We start from the raw sequence: 23,596 nt of genomic DNA on the forward strand, positions 1-23,596 counted from the left end.
GCATTTGATTTTAAGTGTTTATAGTGTATATTTCCCGAGTGATTCTGGGGAATTTGGCAGATTTTTGATAAATCTGACAGATTTTTGAAGCGCATTTAGCAGAATTTGGGCATGACATTACGGTCACCCTGTTGTTAAACGCTTAGGCCCCCGCAGCTCAGGCTCACAATATTATGGATTTGTTTTGTCTGAAAGGTGTTTGTAGTTTGTAACCATTATTGAGTATAACATGAATCGGAGGAATAAATTCTATAGTATTGACAGGCAAAGAGGGTTGGGCTTCAGTAATGAACGGGCCACGAGAGAAGCGATCATTGGTAAGCATTTATATTGATATTCTGGCATAGCCCCACTACTGTGGCCGCGGTATGCTGCGCTGAACCTCTGAGGTTCAGCGCAGCATACCGCGGCCACACTAGTGGGGCTAGTCCGGGCATTGCCGGGAGTCCGCACCCGATTTATCCCCCGCCCTGCAAACAGGACGCTGGGATACTTTGATCTGATGAGCTTCTTGTGAAGGAAGTGGTATAAAGCATCTGGCTGCAGCTGTTCAAGACCGCAGTTAGACAATCATGACAATGTGTGCAAATGCTATCTGAAAACTTCCCATAGAATTGTGCACATTCCGTACCGGATGTGATTTCTGTTTCATTGCGGACCATGTGGACTAGCTTGAGTAACTCCAGCTGACATACTCATATTCATTCACATGTAGCATGTGAATGAATATGAGCATGTCAGCTGGAGTTACTCAAGCTACATGTGGACAAAATTTGAGCATCGCATAATGCAATCCGACCGTTCATGATTCAAAACGGAGCCTGAGCAAGTGACGGGAATTGTAAATTTACAACACAGATAAGTTTTACAGAATTTCCTACATTATAACGCTTTTCAACAACAACAAAAATCTCTAAACTGGAATAAAAGAGTACTGAATCAGAGTTTAACGGCCGTTTCAAACTTTGCAGAGTCATGACTGTGATGATGCGCAGGTCACAGGTCACGCTAAATCCAACCAATCAGAGCGTGAATTCATCAGAGTATCCCAGCGTCCTGTTTGCGGGGCGGGGGGGGGGGGGGGGGTACGAGCAAATGCGATGCTTCGAAACTCGAGTAGACTTGACTCAAGTCAGATTGCTTTAAGTCGGTATCTTAAAAAAAATAATTGCAAAAGTCACTTAGTTCACGTCTTTCCAGAAGCACGACAAGGTACACTTCAGCACACGTTCCACTTCAGTGCCGTATAACAATGCGCACACACTGTCTGTTATACCATGGAGCTATAAACACATAGCTCCATGGTTATACGTACATGTATGTGCATGTATTGCATTTGCACTTGCAACTTTAACCAGCAGCAGAAAAAAATGTGGCAATTGAAGGCTGTCCCGGAAATTCAGGCAAAAAATGAAAACAATCTGCTTTTTACAGCTATTTACTAACTACAAAAGCAGGCAGATGCTTCCAGGCCTGCAGAAGTCGAAAATATGACCGTACAGTGACCTTTCTTGGTCCACCACTGTCGTCAGTATTATAGTTTTAATAACATGTCATAGATAATACTTTGCAGTTTCTACAGGGGTATAAAACTTACACTTATGCATGCCTACAGTGCAACCAAAAAGACACATTTCTTATATTATTTTGGATGTTTTTGGTCAGAACTTTAAACATCTGACATCTTGAAAATTATCTCTGTTGATTGGGATGATCAGAAAAACAATATCATTGGGATCTACATTTCATAGGTAAATATGTTTCAAATGTAGTTATGTAAATATGTAAATATAGGCCTTGTAATGATATAACCATTAGGATATTGAAAATAATCTTGAAATTATGAAAAGTGTATGGGCATTGGAAAAAGGAAAGGAAAAAGAAAGAAAATATGTTCAAAAATATATGTTCCCAAAGCCAAGAAGTCTAAGTTATTAAAAAAAAAGAATGTTTAACTTGAGTGAAATGGCCCAAACAGCACAGATTTTCCATGCAGCATCCACTGCGTAGAATTAGGCAGGAATTTTTTTCTACAACGCCAAATCTGCACGCTTTGGAATTTCCTGCTTGTCGCCACAAATAAAGAGATTTTGTTAATCGGTATGTTGGATGATCGTAAGCCAACAATATCAGTTTCTTGGAGGAAAAGAGTGGTTGCTTTGCTATCTGTTTGCAAAGCCTTATCTGCACAGAAATAGGAGAATCCAGGATACGGAAAAAGTTCCATACTGGGCCACCACTTTACCTGCCGCCAAACACATCAATTTTCACCTCACCTTGTGATTTCAGCAAAGAGGAATCCAGGAAGCCTCGGCAATGCGAAAACAATTAGCAAAAATGTGTTTTTAGAGCACATTTTGGATGCACACGATCGTCATGCAGAACTAAGTTGAAGCAGCCGGTCAAAACTGATCGAAGTGTCTGGAAGACAGCAGTACGTTATACGCATGACATCGAAAACCGTGACAACGCATGAGCCGGCCAATGATAGTGCAATACGTCATTATGAATATTTATTTTCTCATGAATATTTAGTTTATTTCAATGGTTACTTCAAATACGTCCAAAGATTGATCATTGCAACAGCGATCGTGCACGGCCTAGCAGTTAAAAGTCTCGTGTTTCAAGCAAGAGTCCGAGGTTTGAATCTCGATGAAGTAAGTGACTGATTAATAAATAGGAATAAAGGAAAGGAGAGGGTGAGACTAGAGAAGGGAAAGTGGAAGAAATAACCATAAAGGATGCAACTTTTGGCACTTGAAAATTAATTGTAAAAGTGGTGTTCCAGTACGGAATTTTTTCCCAGGATACATGTGGTGCAAAAGTTAGAAAAACTTGATCAATCTGCATGTGTGTGCATGTATTGCAGAGCATGTGCATACATGTGGTGCAAAAGTTAGCAATTTCGACTTGATCAATCTGCCATCAGCTGCCCCCCTCGCGTGTACGCGCACGTAGCATCGATGCATATGCAACACCATCTCTATGCATATGTAGCAACGTCACTTGACCAATCAAAGTAACCAATTTTTGAAGACTTGTTTATTATTTTCAGTAGGTAATGGAAGGCTGGATAACAATCTGCAAAGTTTTAAAAACATACTCTTAATTTGTAGATTTCAAACACATTTGGATGATTATGCTACGATCAACTGCTCTTGGATGGATTATAAAGAACACGACATTCAAATGTCATTCAAAACAAACGGGAATTTTTTATTATGGTTAACCTGTAAAAGATGTTGAGATCCATTGATGGTGCTACGTGTTGTGTGTACCCAGAGCCGTTTCAAAGTATTCAAATGTACACGTGCGTGTATCTGTTTCTACTCCTCACCATGGGATGTGTGTGTGTTCTCCGCGAAACTTTGGCTGCGCGAATAAATACGCAGACAATGCTGATTGCATGGTGCTCCAGGAATAATATAAAAACAACCTGCGCGCGTTTTTAAGAATACAAACGCCAATTACCTGAAATACTGTACTCTGATTGGCTTCTACCCATATGGGTAGAAGCCAATCACAGCGAAAATTAATTTCCATAGACTGTGTACAAACGTGGAACAAACCAGCGCGTATGCTTGGCAGATTGACCAAGTCGTGGTTGCTGCATCACATAAAAATAACATGAACATGTACGTTTTTAACATGTTGGTCTGGATTTGACGCATGAGGGCGCGTTATGGTACGGCTTGTACAGTACGTATGCGCTATGCGCACATTTAGATACAGACCGAGCGCAACCCAGACTTGGCCAAGTCTACTTGAATCGCGACGTGTAAAAAGCAGGCCTCAGGTCAATCTCGTCCCCAAGGTGTCGAGCAGTACGCGCCTATCACTACCTGCTCTCTCACCCTGGTATTGGATCATTTGCATGTGCAAGATTTTTGAACACGTATGCAAATGAGGAATAGTCTGGTGCCTGCATGTGCGTTACATTAGCGTTTGTTTTTGTATGCGGTGTGGGGGGGGGGTAAAAACAGTCAATCGTTGCAGTGCGAGCATGGCGTGAGCTACAAAAACATGATTTCTTAACTTAAACCGTTACGATCTTATCGAGACAACATGCAGTATCGCATGTCATATTAATATGAACAAATTGGAAAGGAAATGAGTATTTTTGAGAAGGCGTGGACGAATAATCGCGAAAACACGTACTGCACGTTGTGAATAACAACACCAAGTACACGATAAAAATCCATAACCAGCCAATTGCAGTATTGAATCAGGATACTGGAAGAAAGTTTCCTATCCAGGGTTTACTAATTGGAAACGAGGTGGGAAATCAAGTAAGCACTGGGGACGAGGTTGGCCTAAGGTCGACCCGCAATTTGCTTGCGTCACGACGGAACTGTCGGCATCAAGCAGAAAAAATATTGCTCAGGTCACATAACTGAGAAATCGTGTGCTTCTCAAGAACAAGTTGTGCTATAAAAACATCTATGACGTGTCGCACTTACGACGCGTTTTGTGAAATTGATCGCAGGACGCGTTGCAGCTGCGACGCATCGTAGGGATACGACGCGTCGCAGCGCCGCGATGCATCGTAAGTTACAATGAGTTTCATGAAATCAGGTGCCGGCCAGATGGTCGAGTATGGGAGTGAATTACATGTATTTTGAAAGAGTGTGTAGCTGGTATTGTGAAGTTACGGACGCCTTGGGATTTTTATACCTAAAAAAAGATTTTTTCCCCACATCTGGCCATCACTAATTTTCCCTTTACTGACTAGCCATCAGAAAGAGAATATATCTCCTAAAAAGTTAAATTTAGCAGGGAATATAATGAAGTATTTACTGAGAAAATACTTTAAAAAATTTCAGACCAGTCTCATAAGGTTTGTACACAGGGTGACAAGTGATGGCCAGATACATGTATGGGAATCTTTCCATCTTGTCTTTATTACATTTGCCCTATTTTTGTGATTTTTGTGAATTTCGAACAGTGTTTTCACTCTGGGGATAAAACATGATTAAGTGTGACTTTTCTTATGAGCCTGGGACAGGTTTTCCCCATTCACCCCTTCAATTTCCAACACCGTATCGTAAACTCTACACCCAAACTGTTGGACTCCAATTGTTGATGGTATGCCTAACCCCATGTAAAGCATTATAATCAGTTTACAATGAACTAGTGCAGTACTCACTGTAAAAGACTCCAACCAACGGGATGGGGGTGGAGATTGCTAGGGTTCATGTATTTAAAAAAAAAATTAACAAAAATATTTGACCTAAAACTTTGGTTTGGGGTATGATGGTAAATCTTACCTATAGGTACAAGCACTTACCTGTAGAAAGGGAGTAGTCCTAGCATACAAGATGGCTGCCAGCTAGGCTGCAAAAACACTACTGTTATTATCATACTTTGTCAATTAATAATACACATGGGCTAACAAACATAACTTTAAGTATTTGTGGTATGTTTAATATGATATTTAGGAGCTCACTTTGCATTGTAAACACCTTAATTACTCTGAAAAATGCGTGTACAACTTGTTGAAGCTTTGTCGACACTTGTTGGTGCTTGTTGCATGACCCCCAACTTGCTGACTAGGAATATGAAATTCATATATTGATGCTTCTCTTAAATGTTTTCTACAGGAAGCACAGACTTTATGCAGAGATTGAAGCTAGAGCACAAGCTGGATATTCACAGAGGATGCGTAAGTATATATCCATGGATCAATCATTCTTGGATTGTCACATTTCAGTGGCTGAAAACTGTTCATGTGATGCATTGATCCTAACATACCTGAATCCATCAAAATCCACCCCCCCTCCCGTGTTTCGGGGGATTTTGGCGGATTCACTGCAGGATACTTTCATATCAAACAAACTGGGGGATCATGGATTCAGGATTGGAAGCCTAGCGGAACTGCCGGATTTTGATGGATTCAGGATACCTCCATTTTGAACTGTTGGGCGACTTTGATAGATTCAGGATCTCATCAGTACTCTTTTGCAATGTTTGTGGACAAGTACATGTAAATAATGTTGGCACTAGCCCTGCCAAGTCTGTCACATACATGTACTTTACAAACATGTACACACATGTACTGGGTGGATGGGAGCTTGTGACTGGGGCTATATAGGCCTCAGCATATAAACAATGGATTATGTAAATAACCCATCCAGGCAATGCTGCTGGGGTCGCCATGCATTGGTGTATTTTGACTGATCCTGTGCAACAACACGCATCACAATTTTCATGCGAGCATGGTGTCCTGAATCCGTCAAAATCCACCAGAAATTTAGGTGATGGATTTTGAAGTCTCTATGGAAAAACATGCTGTATTTTTTTTTATGCCACCATGGTTTCCTGAATCCGCCAGAATCCATTGAGACTTTTGCTGGTGGACTTTGGCAGATTCAGGATACCTCCAGTATCTACACCAGGGAATTCTGATGGACTCAGGATACCAACATTTTTTGCATGACAAATTGGTGGATTTTTGCGGATTCAGGATACCTTCTAGTAAAAGAGCCCCAGGAGTTAGGGTTAAACTGCACAGGTTTACATGTATGTGTGACAACCTGATTGACTGCGTGGAATATGTCACCTCTTGTTCCTGGGGTACATCACCTTTCACCTCAGAGACTGTTCAATTAAAATGCCTAGTTTTGTCAAATGAACTAGTGCAGTATTCTCTCTAATCTAACATTTTCCATTGACCCTTGTGTTGGAGTTTGACTTAAAAAAACAAAACGTTTAATTACCATATTTTTACTTTTTAAAGACTCAAACAAGTAGTAAAAACAAAATGGTACCCTCGGCTTCGCCTCATTTGCTAACCTTCAGATGTTTTTTCTATGATTTTGATTTTCTATGTGTTTTTCCTATGATTTGATTTTTGAATACACCATAGTTTACATCATGCATATGTATCTCCGTCACGAAAGTGCATACTGATAGCTGTACATTTGTCATGAATAATTGTTCTTTCAGTTTCTGTGATACCAGGTACACATATCTCAAACAAACTATACAATTTGTGTAACATTCGGGGTAAATGTTCTCTTTTTCAGGTGAATACTATCTGCTGGAATGATAGTGGCTATAGAATCCTATCAGGTGCTGATGACAAACAACTGTGCATATCTGATCCATACAAACGCAAGAAACTCACAAGCATAGCATCTGGCCATCGAGCTAATATCTTCAGTGCTAAATTCATGCCGTGTTGCAATGATAGTCAGGTACACTAATTTCATTCAAGCCTTTTTACTTCTTGTTAAAATAAGTTGTTAAATTGTTTTACGGACTGTACAAACAGTGGATTGCACTTCTGTGACCACTTTTGAAAGCCCAGGTTGAAGGGACGCATCGCTTGCACGTACTGGTTTGCACGAGAATGGTGCAAAGTACATGTACATACCACTAACTTTATTCTGAACATGGATTCCTGTGAACGTCCACATATGCAGTTGGCAGTGCATTTGAATGTCCCTCCAACTCCAAGTGGTCTCCTCAACACCATTTTGGTAACTGTTGAAGAGGGTACTTGTGCATGGAGCCCACACAATTTAAAAGCAGATGATGATATTGTCCAAGGTTATTGCTGAAATACTTTACAGATGTTACTCATGGAGTGTCTCATTGGATCTGTGTTACATTCTTGACATGTTCATGATGCTAATCAGGTTCAACACAGCTCTTTATCTATGTCATGTACATGAATGCATCTTCTGCTATAGCTATAGCCGGTGCATTGTACTGTCATTGTGAGCCAGTCAGCCCTCAGTGATAGATCACCAGTGGCTCACATCTGAGTGTGACCCATCTTCTTGGACAAAACTGTAGCTAAACATCAACGTTTTTGCTACTATGCCTCAGCATACCCCTTCCCGATATTATATGTGTAGTCCATATTTGAACACTTTAGATGATTTGCTTTTTTATCAGATTGTTTCTTGCTCTGGGGACGGTCAGATAGCATTCAATGATGTGGAAAACACTGCACATCACGGTGAACACATGTTCAACTGCCATTATGGAACTGCTTATGAGGTACATGTACTTTGAGTTTTCTGTTTGTTAAAACTAGTCTGGAAGGATACAGGAACAGTATATTATTACATAAAATCATTTCCAAACATGTAATCACATTGGTGACTTACCTGATAGAATCCTTTTTGTTTTATATTGCTATTTCTATTAGTTTGATTGTTCTTCTCTATTCTTAGGTAGTGACTGTGCCTAATGACCCATACACTTTCCTGTCTTGTGGTGAAGACGGCACAGTCCGATGGTTTGATCTTCGTATCAAGAATAAATGTATGAAAGAAGAATGTCGAGAGGTAAGTGCAACTCACCTCAAATAAAGGAGCTATTTCTTAGCTTGGCTTTGAAAACAAGGATTTCAACAAGGCAGTTCATGTTTCGTGTGGTACTGTAGGCATATACCTATATGAGACAGGCCATAGCAGCTGTAGTAGTAGGTTTAGTTGTTGGCTGGTGTTGACAAGGTCTTATCCTTGATGCTTGCTCTTCTGTCATTATTGACGACAGAGGTTACTTGTCATTCCATGGCTTTAGCCTCCTATTATTGAATGTTTATACTACACAGCTTGAGGTATGGGCTCTGTGCGCCAGCAAAAGAGGGCGCATTTTTAGCACTTTTGAGAGCTTCATGGACGGGACACGCAGTGTGTGGATACTGTACTGTACTGGTTCGCGCGCGAAGTACACACGACTTCCTGAATGTACAAAAGCTATTAGCCACAGCGTCTTTGTGTGAGAGGCAGGCGTCGTCGGCGTGCGAATACATTCAAATTTAACTTGTGATGGTCTCCCAGACTAATCCCTGCCCCTAGTAACCTTTGATCATTCGAAATACACAAAGGATGGACCGGGAACCAGTCTAGGTCTTTTCTGGCCGCTGAAAGAGTACTTGTGCACGGAGCCCATATGTTCAGCAAGATCTTGTATGACTTCTGCCTGCCATGCCCCCATACCAGGGGCGGATTGCATATCAATCATGGTCTTAGCCATCAAGATTAATCAGTCCACTGTCGCACTTAGATGGTCTTGCATGAGACACATGTAGTAAGCCAGTCTTTACTTAGCCTGCTTACTTGAAGAGTAATGATTCACAAACAAACGGTCCATGGTTACAGGCCGTAGTGCTCACTTAATTGCAATGTCAGAAGATCTGCATGTTTTCGTTCGTGTGGTGCAAATCAAAATCTGTCAATGCATGTCGAGAAAATGTGTACTCGTAGTTTCAGTGTCAAATTTATCTAAAGGGCGAGTCAAAAAGAAAGGGAATGAGGTAGAATATGTAGTTCACTCCATTAAATTGAAATAACATGGGAATAAAACACATGTTATTGACTAGTAACTTAAATTTCACGAAATTTGCATAATGTAATCACTCTGTTTTAATAGAAATACCACAACAAAATCAGCTGTCCACCACTGATCATATTTCAATACGCATGATTAATACCTTTTAAATACAATGAACCATGGGGATTTTCCTACCTCCATGAATGAACGAAAACTTGCACAGGAAAAAGGACAAACATCACCGTCACCATTTCAGTAAAAGACTTCATTTGTTCCTAATATACAAAACTCAAAATCTGATCTAAAAATAATGTTTCAGTTTTGACTCGAATTATTAAAATCTTAATTGTATTTGAATGTAATATCTAGTTCTCACTCAGCTGTAAAGCTTCAAAGTTCAAAGCATTTAGCATTTCATTGACAGGCGTAAAAATTGGTTCTTTTAGTAAAACATGCATATTGCATAACTTCTTATAAAATGGATCAATTTAAGTAAAAAGAATGTACAGGAGTGGAAGAACATGCTTATATGCATGTTTCATTTGTGTATATATTTTTTTTAATTGTTTTTTTAAGGGGAAAACAATAATGAATCCAGGTGACTTTCTATTGACTCACCCTGTGGAAGATCAGTCTATCATGTCTATCCTGGAAGAAATCCTCACTCCAAACAGTGCTCTGCTATGATTCTATCATCACAATAAATATAGGCCTAGACTGGTTGAAGCCAGCCCAAACCCAGGCTAACTATTTCAAGACTGTCTTCACACTTAGACCGTGTTATTGAAATGGTCTTACTTTTAGACCAGGGTGACCAGATAAAAATTGCAAAATTCTGCCAGATGTATTTCAAAATTCTGCTAGATATAACAAAAATCTTGCTAAATCTGCCAGAATTATACACCAAACACATTATAAACACTTAAACCTACATGTAGATGTTGTAACATTTCCTTTTAAGTATCTTCTTTCTTTTTTTAACTGGCACGTGTCTAGCCTGGCTTCCATGCCTATAGTTGTACACATCAGGGAACCTCAATGCTTAGACTGGCCTGCCTGTCCCCGCTGTTCAAGGGTTTGTTTTGAAGTGATTGAAGCTTGTTCAAAACACATCTGCAATATTTTTCTGCTAGGATCACCAATTTTACAGAATTCTGCTAGAAATCTGATGAAATATTCCTTCTGCTAGATTTTGCCCTAGATTCAATTTTTGCATAAAAAATCCGTCAGATCTAGCCAAAAATCTGCTAAAATGGTCATCCTGTTTTAGACCGACTGACAGCCAGAGCTTTAAGACCAGTAATTGCAATCCGCCCTGGGTTACAAACAATATCAGCACATAACACCTTGTCTGTATCATCAGCTGAGGTATCATACTTTGACTTTGGATGTGTCTTTTTGTGTAGGATGTATTAATCAACTGTCGTCGTCCTGTGACATCACTTGCAATCAATCCCATCATGCCTTATCATCTTGGTGTTGGTTGCTCAGACAGCACTGTGCGTGTCTTTGATCGCAGGATGCTTGGAACACGATCAACAGGTGAATTGTCAATACCTGTAACAAATTATTAATAGTGGTACATAATTATACTTACACAGGATCAAAGTATTTACTTGCCGTTGTACCTTGAATTTGTCAAACAAGTTATTGCGGCTTTTTCAAAGCCTTAAGGCATGAATATGTTCACCCATCAGCATGAATACGCAATCATATGATGATGATCTAAACACTTTCTTATTGAACTTTGAAATAATCTTCTGATGTCACAAAGAAAATTATGATGGGTTGGAGATGGTTTGTCACAATTAAAAAACTACAAAAGTGAAATTTGTCTTCCCAATATGCACATAAAAAACCTTTGAAGTATAAATATGTTGAAAGACATAAGAACTAATATCAGGCAGAAAGACAGTTTAAGAAAAATAAAGATACCAGTAATAATAGCCTACTTTGGAGAAATGTAGCGTAACAAAGGAAAAGAAGAAAAAGAACAAAATAGGTAAGAATCCATAAACAAACTTCTTATTGTAAAACCAATTCAAATCTGCATACAGATAAGCTAAGTATTGATTCTGGGTTATGGTCTGCAGCTTTGTGAGATAGTTTGTTTCCATGATTTCATTACCTGTTTTACTTCAAGAGTTGTTGAAATGACCACCATGGCTGAGTTGAATAGATAACTATCACTAAGTTCTTATGTAAAGAAATTTAACTTACGCTCAAACTGTACATAAAACACAGAGGCAACTTTCTGTGAGATGGCATGTGTATTGTTCTACTTGCTAATAGGTAACTACAGTGGTCGAGGCGTCCAAGGCATGTTCTGCCGTTTCTGTCCTCCACATCTTCAAAATAAGTACAATCGGCCGACATCTCTCCAGTATTCTACAGCTGGTAATGAGATACTAGTCAGTTACTCTTCAGATTACATCTACCTGTTTGCTACGGATACTTTCAAGAAGCAGACAGTATATGAACATCATGAAGGGTTAACCGAGATGGGTCTTGAGGCATCAGGAGGCTCAGCCATGGCTGATGTTGATGAGGTAATGACTCTATTAATTGCCTTCGTTTATGACCAGCTGTCAATTGATGGTGCACAAATCCACAGTGTCTTAGTCTGGATGGAACAGGCATTGTACCGGAATGTGGACATGCAGCAGAAATGTTGCCAATATTAACCATAATGTTTGCTTTTTTAATGCTGACATTGTCTTGTTTTGGAATTATTTGTTCCATATAAGCATCATACATGTGGGCTTCTTTTCAAACTTTTTTCCATCAGTCTTAAGTTGAAGTCTGCACATGAGTCATTAATTTGATTGATTGCAGAATCCTGTGGTCAATCCAATCAAGAGGTTACGTCTCCGTGGTGACTGGTCTGATACTGGACCTAAAGCAAGGCCAAGAGGTGAACAAGGTCAGTCAATGTCCTCAATCTCAAGATCTAAGGAAGCATTCTTGAAACACTATCGGTAGGTCCTGATTATTGGGGGGAACACAGTCATAACATTCAGGTAACAATTTGACTGGGCGACAAGACCAACAACTGTCTGATTTGAAGTAAAAGACATTTCACAAATGAATAAGAGAGTATTTCTGACTTTTGGAAATAATGTGAATAAGTCTTCAGTCTTCTGTTTACTTACAGCAGAGTCCCAACCACGTCTTACCATCATCCAACGTATGTCTGAGATGCTAACACGTTGGTTAGATGATTCCACATCTTCTCATGCTAGACGTACAGCCTCCGCTGCAACATCAGCTGAAACCACTAGTTCTCAAGAACAACCATCAAGTGATGCAGCTGGACCATCTACAGCACAGCAAGCTGTAAGTTTTGCAATAGTTATGTAAAGTAGTAACAGCACAGCAAAGCAAACACTATTGTGCAATTAGAGTATCAATTCACTGCTTTTAATTTTATTTTTATCTGGCAGACTTCCCGCTTCAGCTCTCTCCAGAGAACCTCCACTGAACAAGCAGCAAGTGCAGCTATCCAACAACGACTTAAAGATGCAATGACGTCCCGAATCAAAGCAAACAAACAAAGTACTGCAGCTGATGAGGCGTCAACAAGTAGCACAAACCAAAGACATGATGATGAAGTCTCAACATTAGAACTTCCATCCATACATGACACAGCTTCCAAGGACTCAGATCAGAGAGGTGCACAGAGGAACCAATCTGAAAGTTGCGATACATCAGAAGGACCAGATAACCACGTCTCAAAAGTGAGTGAAACTCAGAAGTTGCATCGTGAAGGTAGTGAAATGGTTGAAGCAGTATCAGTGGAAGGTATCAGTGCAATATCAAGCAGTGTGCAATCATGTATGCAGATAACACCTAGAGACAATAGAGCTGATGACAGTAATAAACCATCAGCATCTGAGGGTCATGGTAAAGATACTGAAGACAAAATGTGTAGCAATAGCATACAGCAGAATGAGACTGATGACAACACCAAGACTGACTCCAAGAAAAGAAAGAGAAGTCCAAATAGCTCAGCATCTTCAAGTAGTCTGACCGACGATCCTGCCTTGGACAAAGATCATCAAGACACGTCTGGGAAGTCACGTAGTAAGAGGAACAGCAAGAACCAGAGAAAGCTGACGAGGGAAGGATCATCAGGCGATGAGTCAAGCTCGAGTGATTCAGAGTCAGACAAAATCCCTAAGAAAACACTGGGTAGCAACAATGATGACTTGAATCCAATCCCATCAAGAGCTGCTGAACCTGATAGCTCAAGACCACTCACAAAAGACGTGCCTGCAAATAGAGACTCGCGGTTAAGCAGCAGTACTGAAAATCTTTCAAAAGTGGATGAGGGTCCAACACAATCACAGTTAACGACACAGGAGGGAGAAGTACCGATGGAGTTGGAAACGGCCCCACAATCACCCAAGACTTTAGAAGGTTCTAGTCACACATCACTCCAAAGCAGTCCTATGGAGACCAGCATGCCGGCTGAAGTAGTAATCCATCAAGGGAATGGGAACTTGAGACAAGTCAAACCTGATGAGCAGAGTCATGGTCAAGGAAACCAGTCTTCAATATTTGCCCTGCGAGACAGAATGGAAGATACCAATCCTCAGGTCAGTCATACTCACATAATACACATGTTGACTGGCAAGGATAGCACACATTGGTACTAAGGCCAAAAAAAGTCTCCGGTTTCTGGTATGCGCGCGCGTCGCCGTAGCCATGCGCATCGGCAAAATGAAAAAGGTTTTTTTTTCAATGAAAGATGATGTCTCAAAACTGCCAAACTCACTGGTTTGACTGGAATCCTGCTGCTGCACAATTTTAACGTGTTTTTAGATTGGGTTATGGTCGAGAATAAGCTTTATGTGGCCTCTCTGGACTCCCATATATTTGCACTAAGTTTAGTCGGGCACCATTTGCAGTCGTCAGCCTAAATCTGAAGCAAAAATATAAGGTGAAAAAAAAAAAAAAGCCGCGTCGCCGCACCACTTTTTGGGCAAGCTCCATACCAGAAACCGGAGACTTTTTTGGGGGGGCCTAAGAGATCAATTGACCACACAAAGGAAATGGAAAGCAATTATCTCTCGGGGACTGACGATGCACAACTGTCATTACTTTGAAATGCTTTAAATGACTGTTTATCTGTCAGGTCCAATCAGTAATCCTACCACAGTCCCTGTTATACCAGGTGGTTGTGGTTGAATTTTGTTCAACTGCCGAGGAGACGGTACTGCTTATATGCTTAGCAATAATCCACTGCAAACCAGTCATCAGTATACATGAATATACACTGCATGGCATTTTGGCTCGTAACCTGTTTTTTCTTCAGCAAAATTGTCTGAACTTTGTAGATCCTTTGCTAATTAGTTCCACAGATTTTGCCATTCATTCTGTTGACAGGAACGAAGAACTGGTCAGTATAGTGTTATAAGTCAAAAACAACGTCGTATTAGTGTGAGCGGTCCTGCTGGTACTCCACCACCTAGCAGTGAGGTACCTAGTACATCAAGCCAAGGTACAGAGAGACTGATGGGTGCAACAGCATCTAATGTGGCTTCAGGGTATGTTAGTGGTAATCCTTAATCAATCCTTCAATTTTTCATTTTATTTTGATGTTTTTGACAATCAAGTTTTAGCAGTTGACGTGCATAATAGAAGAAAGAGATCATTCCTATTAAAGCACTTGTCAATTAGTTTGTTTGGGTATATTCATTTGTATTTCAAACTCGTAACAGGATGTAAAACCAAAGCTGTAATTTCTGATTTCCTTGTAGGGATATTTCTCCTGAGAGTCCATCTATTACATGTAGTGAGAGTGATAGTGATGAGGATCTCATCCTGAGGCCACCCCGACTGCGCAGAAGACGTCGACGTCATGAAAGGTAACATTACCAGGTTTCATACGACTTGTCACGAACACAGAGCAAATGGTGCATTTTGTGGTTAGTGAAATGTGTCAAGTTTGGGGATTATTTTGTGTTATTCAACTGATTGAATGAAGGAGAGAAAAACACATTCGGAATGCTTACATTGACACCCTGGAGTGGTTGGATTAGCCAATCAGGACTTGCCCAACACTTCATTCAGTCATTCAACCTATCCGTAATTGTTCACTTTGCAACTCGGTGAAATTGGCTTCTGCCCATATTGAGATCATTGCCAAGTGCATTACTGTATCCAAATAAGTTGTGTAGAGAATAAGTTGTGTAGACCTTTTGCTTAAATGCCACAAATGTATAAAACTCTTATGTACAAGTTAAGCATGTTAACCCTTTGATTGCAGAATAAATGGCCTTTTATAATAAATGGAATAAAAATATAAAAAAACACTATGGCATCATATTTCAGCTTGTTATCTCTAGTTGGCATCACTGTAAGCTGACGTATTGACTCCCATATACACAGTGTGAAGATTATTAGACAATGGCAACAGCAGATTGTTGTAAGTAGCATGGTAGAGATATCAGGAAAGATGATTTGAACTCATTTCCAAACCTATATGTTACAGTAAACAATGTTTCAATGTAGCAATGATGATACCAGACGGCCTCGCCCACCCAGTGTGACAGAGTCCAGATTACGTGAGTTATTCCTAGCACGTAGAGAAGCACGAGAAAAAGGAGAGGCACGCGAAAAAGGGGAGATGCAGCATAGTAATGTTGTCATGCCAGAAGTCAAGATGGTGTATAAAGGTCATCGCAATTCAAGAACAATGGTGAGTTTGCGCTTCAGTAATGTAGTCATGTCAGAAGTCAAGATGGTGGATAAAGGTCGCCATGTTTGTAGAACAATGGCGACTTTGTGACCTGTGATGACATGCCAAAGGTCAAGATGGTGTATAAATGTCAGAATGGTGAGTTTAATTTGTAGGTGCCGAGTAATGTAGACATGCCTGGGGTCAAGATATGTAAAGGTCATCGCAATTCAAGACAAATGGTAAATTGGCAACCAGATAATATAGCCATGCCATAGAGATCGTCGCAATTTAGGGAAGATTTGGTCAAGTTGGTCTGTCAGTCTGTCCATGACTTTATTGTATGACATTATTTATTCTCATGTGAATGTCTACTTCTATGGCTGGCCCAGTGCATCATGTGTAAGTGCACGCATGTCAGATATTTGGTGGATATTTGATTGCCTCACTCACGGCTGTGATCAAAACATCGCACTACCAGGACTTTATTGATTGGTCTGTTTTCCAAGAATTATGACATATCATCCAAAACACCTTATTTTTGCGAAGGAGGGAGGAAGCCAAGTTCATGGCAGTGTGTGGGTGAAAAGGACAGAAGATCGTTGATGTTTTGGTTGAGGATTCCGTAGAGATTTGAATTATGATTTGACAAAAATGCAGTTATGACAATCCCTTCTGTTGTGTTTTGGATTGGAAGGCTCTGAATATCCCAAAACCCACATAGCATCCCCCATCCAAAAACCATTTACATACACATGTTGTTGCATTGTTAGATAGACCACAGGAAATGGGTGGCATGGGTGGCTTGTGCGTAAAGCGCTCGCCTCTCACCAAGGTGACCACGGTTCGAATCCTGGCCACGGATCACATGTGAGTAGAGCTGTGCATTGGTTCTCTCCTGTGCCACGAGGGTTTTTCTCTGGGCCCTCCGGTTTTCCTCCCTCCGGAAAAATTAAACACTTTCGATCTCAGGCTGTGCTCCGTGGTCATTTATGGGTCGATGTGGCCCACGATGTCGTGCCAGCGGCCCGACCACGTTGTAGCCGCGTCCTTCGCAATTCAGCATCCCAGCTGCGAGTAAGGATGATTAGCCTCCCAAATTATTATTATTATTATTAAATATTTGTCTTTTTCGCTAAAAAGCGTGGTTATTTTTTGGGTTTTGTTTTCGGTCATGATTGAAAAGATTTATCACACATTTTTAAATTCCCTGATTTGTCATATCATTCTATATCAATTCTTCACAGATTAAACAAGCCAACTTCTGGGGTAGTAATTTTGTGCTGAGTGGATCAGATTGTGGTCATGTCTTCATTTGGAATCGACACACTGCTGAGCTTGTCATGCTGCTAGAGGGCGATAGACACGTAGTCAATTGTGTCCAGCCACATCCATTTGATCATTGTGAGTAGTCTAGAGATAGAGTTTTCTTGCCCATACAGTTGTCTAGGCCAGTTTGTTACCACATTACACACAAGCACACCCTTCAAATAAAGGTACCATTATTCCCTACTTTTTGTTCTGTGCTTTGTTTCTGTCCTTTTTTCTATTCAAATCTCAAGCTCCTTTGTGCGGTCCCATTGTCCATAATGTTTCTTGTACCCCATAACTCTTGTACACTGTTTGTAGTTTGTTACACTTTATCCACAATGTTTGTCTAGGAGAATTCAGCTTACTGGAATTTTAAAGGTGCACTGTTGGTGGTTTTTTTTTTCTCAGATTCTACCAGCAAAATAGATGCAATTTTCATTGCTATTTTTCTAGAGATCTTTACCTATGACACAGACTCAATTTTTTGTTATTTCTAGCAATCCAAAAGTTATTGGTTTTTGTACGAGACATTGAGCAAAACAAATGGCCCACGTTAAGTTAATGTTATGGTGTAATTATTTCACAAAGTTTGAATTGCTTGCGACCTGACAATAATTTGGTTTTCACTGGGTAGACTGGTTCCCGCCCCCTATCAGTATCTATAACACATGTAAAGTCCAGGAACCACTCACAGGGCAGATCTGTTAGGGTCCAAAAAGCAACCCAAAAGCCCTTTTCAGAGGGTTACAGACACCACAATAAGAAAAAAAGTAGGGTTTTTTTTTTCATTACAATGAAAGATGCAATTTGAAAATCAAGAGCATGGGCAGTAGATCTTTCAGCTATTTATAATTAGTGAATAATATTCTTTACATTTTGATCTGTACAGTGTTAGCTACAAGTGGTATTGACTATGATGTCAAGCTATGGTCTCCATCAGCAGAGGTGCCTAGTGTACCTGAAGAGGCTACTGAGGTATGTAAGTCAGTTCAATCCTTACCTAATGGTATGGTTAGTTGTGCCGTAAATGCAATCATTGGTCACTGTGATTGTGAGCATTTGTATCACTCAGTTATTAGCAAGGTTATTCAGAATATAATGCCTTGTCCATTGTTTTATTGACTTACAGGTGATGAGAATCAATGAATTAATGCTTGATGAGACAAGGGATACTATCACAGTGCCACCATCGTTCATGTTGCGTATGCTAGCGTCCCTCAATCATCTCCGAGAAGGTATGTCCGTCAAGAAACTACCATATAGCCTATTTATGGACACTTCATACCTAAACTATGACATAAGTCCATGGAATTTATAATTCAAAACCACTGGAAACAAGTTCCAGAGAAATGTCAAAAAAAATAAATGCTATAAAATTGCTGAAACTTGCTATAAATGCCCTTTGCCCTGTGACTTAATATCCCATAAGCATTCTTTTTTCCCCACACTTAGATGAGTTCACATAACTAATGGATTTTGGGGACGTAAAAAATACTTCATCTTCAGATAATTTTGTGAAAAACATCCGATTATTGAAAAAAACAAACGTTGTTGGGTGTTGTGTTGAAGGTCAGACCATTGTATGCCACATTTCAGTACTTGTGGAGGTTAGTTTGGAGAAATCCTCCACAATCTTCGTATAGATACCTAAACCATCAGTAAGTATGGGAAGTATGATGTATTTTGAGGGTCAAAGGTCATAAATCATTGATTCTAGACAAACCTGGGTGGTACTTAGATTGTGTAAAAAAAAGTGGAGTCCACATTTTCAGTTTGCCATGAAACAAAATTTATTGTGGAATCTTGAGATGTCACAAACTTTTTCAAGATTCTAAAATTGTAGGTTTGTTTAAAGGTATTGTCCATCATTTGTAATTTGTGCATTTTGTTCGTTTGAAGCAACAAAAGTGCTCAAAATCTAGAGAAGGGTGCTGAACAACTAACCTGATGAAGTTTCAGCTCAGCTTTAGCTGTATATTTCGAGAAAAACAACATTCTAGGATCTTGATATCAAATCAAAAGTTGCTGAATCATGTTTTGAATTGGGCCTGAATAATCGTCCGAGACACGTTCTCACTGAGCCGGTGACGCGATGTCGCGCACCGATCCGACGAATTACAGCAACTGCGCGCACGTGTGCATCGTGTCAACGCTTGCGCGTGCTTCGCCGAATAAAAAAAACGAACTGCTCATGGAAATTTCCAATGGTGCTTCTTAAGACGCACCGTTGGAAAGGCCTTCTTTCGTTGATTTCTTCAAAATGACATCTTGCCAGAAAGAATAATTTCACAGGGAGTTTAGTCCCCTTACTATCTTTCAACCATGTATGTTTTTCAACAATAATTACACCAGTTACTTTTGGGATAGCTGCAAATGATGGACTCTGGATTTAATTTGTAATTAGAGCGTCGACGTTCACGAGAATCCCCATCTAGTGGCAACAGTACAGATGATGAGGGCTGAGTTGTCTGATGGATGCTGGCTGTATCATCTACCATCTTGTGTGCTAACATGGGATACCCAGCTTGAGCCATCCAAGTTTGCAACTGGGGCTGTTTACCACAGTGTGGGCCACAGTGATCATTCCTGTGCAAGGACAGGATCTGTTTGGAAACTTGTTCGTGAAAAAATGCAAGTACTAGAAGTGGTAATGGTCCATCATGTAACAATACACCCACAATGTGATATGAACCTGAAATGTAATCATTTGGGTCTGTAATGTAACAAGCCACATGCACAGATCCTGCAAGTTACAGAAAGGTCTTTCAAAGATGTATTGTCTGTACTTTTCTTCGAATTTCACACTGAAAAATAGGGGTTTTTTTTTTATTGTTATATTCGAGCATTAAACAAATTGTTCACCTATGCATGAGACATTGAATGAAAAAAATCAGTCCATGATTTGTTTTGGAATAATTACTTGGCAAAATTCAAGTTATTTGCCGCCAAACATAATTCAGTTCTTGCAGGACAAAGTGGTTTCCAACTTACTATCAAGGATGAATGTACAAACTAAAATTGGTCTGCTCACTGGGCAGATCTATTGGTTTGCCAGAGCAACCCTAAATTAAAGCCCTTTTCAAAGGGTTGCAGACGCCCAAAAAGAAAAGACATGGGGGGGGTGGGGGTTAATATAAAACATAAAAGTTGAGAATTCGTTTGAAGAAAAAAAATCGAATTTGTTGAATATCACGGCCCACATGGGCTACAACAGCAAAAGAATTCATTATAGAGTTGGATGAGATTGTCTGAATCACTGTGGTGTGTTGTTATAGAGTAAGTACTAATGAAACAATCTTGGAACATTATTTAGAATGTTGATAACCTTCATGTAAGTTAACTAAAACGTCTTTTAATGATATTCCTAATGGTAAGGTATGCAAGATTCGGAAGTTTATTTCACATTTTCGGGAATACTTTGCAACATGCTGTGCAATATAAACTTGGCATTACATAAGTATTGGTGCTTTGCAGAAAGTGTTTGTTAATAAAAGCAGTTGTGCTTTGCTATTGTACAATTTATGCATATTTCACTTTTAAGAATTAAAGCACTTTTCTGAAAACTAGTCAGCATGAAAAGTAAGACAGATGTATTTCTTACAGGAGAAAGTTCATGATAACTTGTCTGAATTATCAGCGTGATTGTCTCCAGCTAAGCAAACTGTAATGTTCAGTAACCTTTGCTCATCCCCACAACCCTTTTCAAGGGACCGCTATAAATCCCTTTAACAAAATCTTGTGAAAGCCACAGTTGAAAGTCAATTGTCATTACATATTCTGTAGGTATGTTTTAATATGTGCACATGGAAGTAATGGCTCCGGGTGACTGGATACGTATACAACCCATGCAATGACAGCTTAGAGACATTACAGGTCACCAGAACCAGCGGATACAGTAGCCCTATCATTCACATGTTATCTATTAATTAATATGGAAAGAACGTTGCAACCTGACGCTACTTCAGCGGTTGTGTACAAAGTCTACGGAGAGTCAAGACAATTTTCTAAGTATTTCCTGTCAAAATTGGAAATGTTTCTCGGTCCCAGATTCATATCTTATCGTCATTTTTGCAATGACTGACCTTCATTGAGATGACATATGAAGAAAAAAAGCAGCGTCAGGTTGCAACATTCTTTCCATGAATATTTGACTTTTCCGTAAGTTCAGAACCTCCCAGTTTTTAGAAGTTAAGTAGAAGTTGAATTAGCGTATATGTTTACATTCCCTGATTCCTCTAGGTAGGAAGTTTTCTTCAGGCTAATCAAAGTCACAATTCTTAGTTCATATCTTTATTGTGTATTTGTGAAGTGCACATAATTATTCACAAATATTGAAGCTCAAGATGCAACAACATCATTTAATTATGTAGGTGTAATTTTAGTAAACATTTAATCATAAAAACAACATACAGAGTGTGTTGATGAACGAAATACATGTATTACTAGTTGCTACAGTTTTGTATATACAAATTGTAATATAATGGCATAATAATGTTTTGTAATATCGACCGAAATTGAAAAGTCTAGTAGGCCTAATATCAACATAAAAGTGCGATATTTTGCTTACTTATTTAAAAATTCACCTCAAACGTAATGATGGTTGATCTCTAACAATAACCAACGTATTAAGTTTTATTCATTGCAAATTTGATGTAAAGTACTTGAATTTTGTTATTCAACATCGTTGGGTTAAAGGTATACATTCAACAAGTGACCGCCGAAATTAGTGCTTTTAATTGTTTAGGCCTACTTGCCTTGTTTTAAAGTTCTGGATATACACAAATATCAAAAAATGTCTGACCTACGGAGAAAATATTGGAAACTTCGTTTGTTTACATCTAACTGGTAACGTCTACTATATCCAGCAGTGAGTAAAACCATCCAAGTTTGAACCAAACTGTCAGAATGACGCCGCATAACATGCTGTGTTATATACAGTCTAGAATGGCCTGGTGTCTATTCCATACCGTTTACTTCATACACTGCGTTGCATATAAATAACCTCATAACCATATACCGGTACATACCACTACGTAACGAGCATAAAAACTTTCATAAATACAGCGCGTTGAATAATAGCGCGCGCGTGAATGGTACTTCACTTGTGTAGGATTATGGCCCGCGCGCCTCGCAGCAGAAAACTGCTATCTCTCTCAATCTCTAAGCTGGCAGGACAGCTCACAGCAATCAAAACGTGACAGTGACGCTACAGTGATTTAATTTATTTCTTGAGTGAGTTAAAAACATGTATCTTGCTAATTGCCACGATATAACAAAACACTTGTTGACTGCTGTGATATGGAATATGTCGTTTTTGACCCCCTCGGAGCAAATTTGCCGAGGGTGCTATATTATGTGCGCCTCGGGTGTTTAAAAAAGTATTCCACATGACAGCAGTCAACAATTGTTATATTTTACAGTAACATGTAGCAATCTTTCTAACTAATATAGTTCGCCAAAAAGTGCACATTTGGGAAGAAAGTGTCCCTTTAGAGTTGCGTTCCCGTGCTCTTCAACAAATTTCTATTAATAAATTCAACTTGATTTTTGATTCAGACGGAAAAAAACCTCTTTTTCCCATTTTTTTTAATGTCTGCAACCTAATGTCTGCAAACCTCCGAAAAAAGAGAGAGCGAGAACGGAATTATTGTCTGGCAGCCAAGAAATCGAAATTAATAATCGAAAAGTAATAATTCAATAACTTAACTGGACCGATTTTTTTCGGTCGATATTTCATTCAAAAGTGAATAACTTTTGTTTTGGCTGAATGAAACTCGAAAATAGCACGGGAAATACATTTTCTTTAAGTGGATAATTTCAATATTAAAAATGAACCGATAAAATTCATCTTATTTGCAGTGTAGCCTAAATCACGATAGAATTGTAATTCGTCCTAGTTTTTGTATAAAAATTATGTTTCATGTTGAGATCAGTGCTGTAAAAGCTCTTTGAATGAACATTGTTGTCGAGATGTTCAACTAATGAAATGAGCCAGCTAGTTGAAATTGGACGGGAAACCCTATTATACGTGATCACGTTAGATGTTTAATGAATGTGTGAAGTGATCATCAACAACTGTAACAGCACAGGAAATGGTTAAATTGTTATAATTCCGATGCTGTTTGTAGGTAAATCAGTTGTCATATGTAATTACGTGGATTGTTATACATTAAACAATAATGCAATAACAAGGAATTTCTTCATTTGTTGTCATTGGTATAATGCACAGGGTAAAGAAACCCACTTAAAAGTGGATTTTAACCATAGTAATTTAATATAGCTCTATGATTTAAACCCTGTCTGACGGATCCTGAG

At 39.3% G+C, this 23,596-nt stretch overlaps 1 protein-coding gene across 3 annotated transcripts; it reads left to right on the top strand.

Moving 5' to 3' along the window:
• Nucleotides 1-118: 118 nt before the first annotated feature.
• On the top strand, nt 119-23,472 carry LOC119730258 (DDB1- and CUL4-associated factor 6-like). 3 transcript variants are annotated; one of them, XM_038203064.1, is made up of 17 exons: nt 119-317; nt 5,601-5,662; nt 7,026-7,196; nt 7,903-8,007; nt 8,184-8,297; nt 10,695-10,830; nt 11,581-11,837; nt 12,124-12,211; nt 12,443-12,624; nt 12,732-13,886; nt 14,677-14,837; nt 15,051-15,158; nt 15,805-15,991; nt 17,218-17,374; nt 18,171-18,256; nt 18,411-18,516; nt 19,686-23,472. In XM_038203064.1, exons 1-17 carry the CDS (start codon nt 230-232, stop codon nt 19,742-19,744), a joined length of 3,222 nt encoding a protein of 1,073 aa, XP_038058992.1. In that variant the 5' UTR covers nt 119-229; the 3' UTR covers nt 19,745-23,472. The 3 variants fall into 3 exon arrangements, with proteins under 3 accessions (XP_038058992.1, XP_038058993.1, XP_038058994.1); XM_038203065.1 differs by having other exon boundaries at nt 12,446-12,624; XM_038203066.1 differs by lacking the exons at nt 17,218-17,374; nt 18,171-18,256; nt 18,411-18,516; nt 19,686-23,472 and having other exon boundaries at nt 15,785-15,979.
• The last annotated feature ends 124 nt before the right edge of the window (nt 23,473-23,596 follow it).

The sequence above is a fragment of the Patiria miniata genome, unplaced genomic scaffold, assembly GCF_015706575.1.
Source record: "Patiria miniata isolate m_02_andy unplaced genomic scaffold, ASM1570657v1 HiC_scaffold_22, whole genome shotgun sequence".
Lineage (NCBI taxonomy): Eukaryota > Metazoa > Echinodermata > Asteroidea > Valvatida > Asterinidae > Patiria > Patiria miniata.

What these genes read in the sequence shown, in the direction of transcription:
- LOC119730258 (XM_038203064.1), top strand. Translation starts at nt 230, where the DNA reads ATGAATCGGAGGAATAAATTCTATAGTATTGACAGGCAAAGAGGGTTG. An exon ending in GCATCTAATGTGGCTTCAGG is followed by an intron (nt 14,838 to 15,050) that starts GTATGTTAGTGG and finishes ATTTCCTTGTAG; the next exon opens with GGATATTTCTCCTGAGAGTC. An exon ending in CCTCAATCATCTCCGAGAAG is followed by an intron (nt 18,517 to 19,685) that starts GTATGTCCGTCA and finishes ATTTGTAATTAG; the next exon opens with AGCGTCGACGTTCACGAGAA.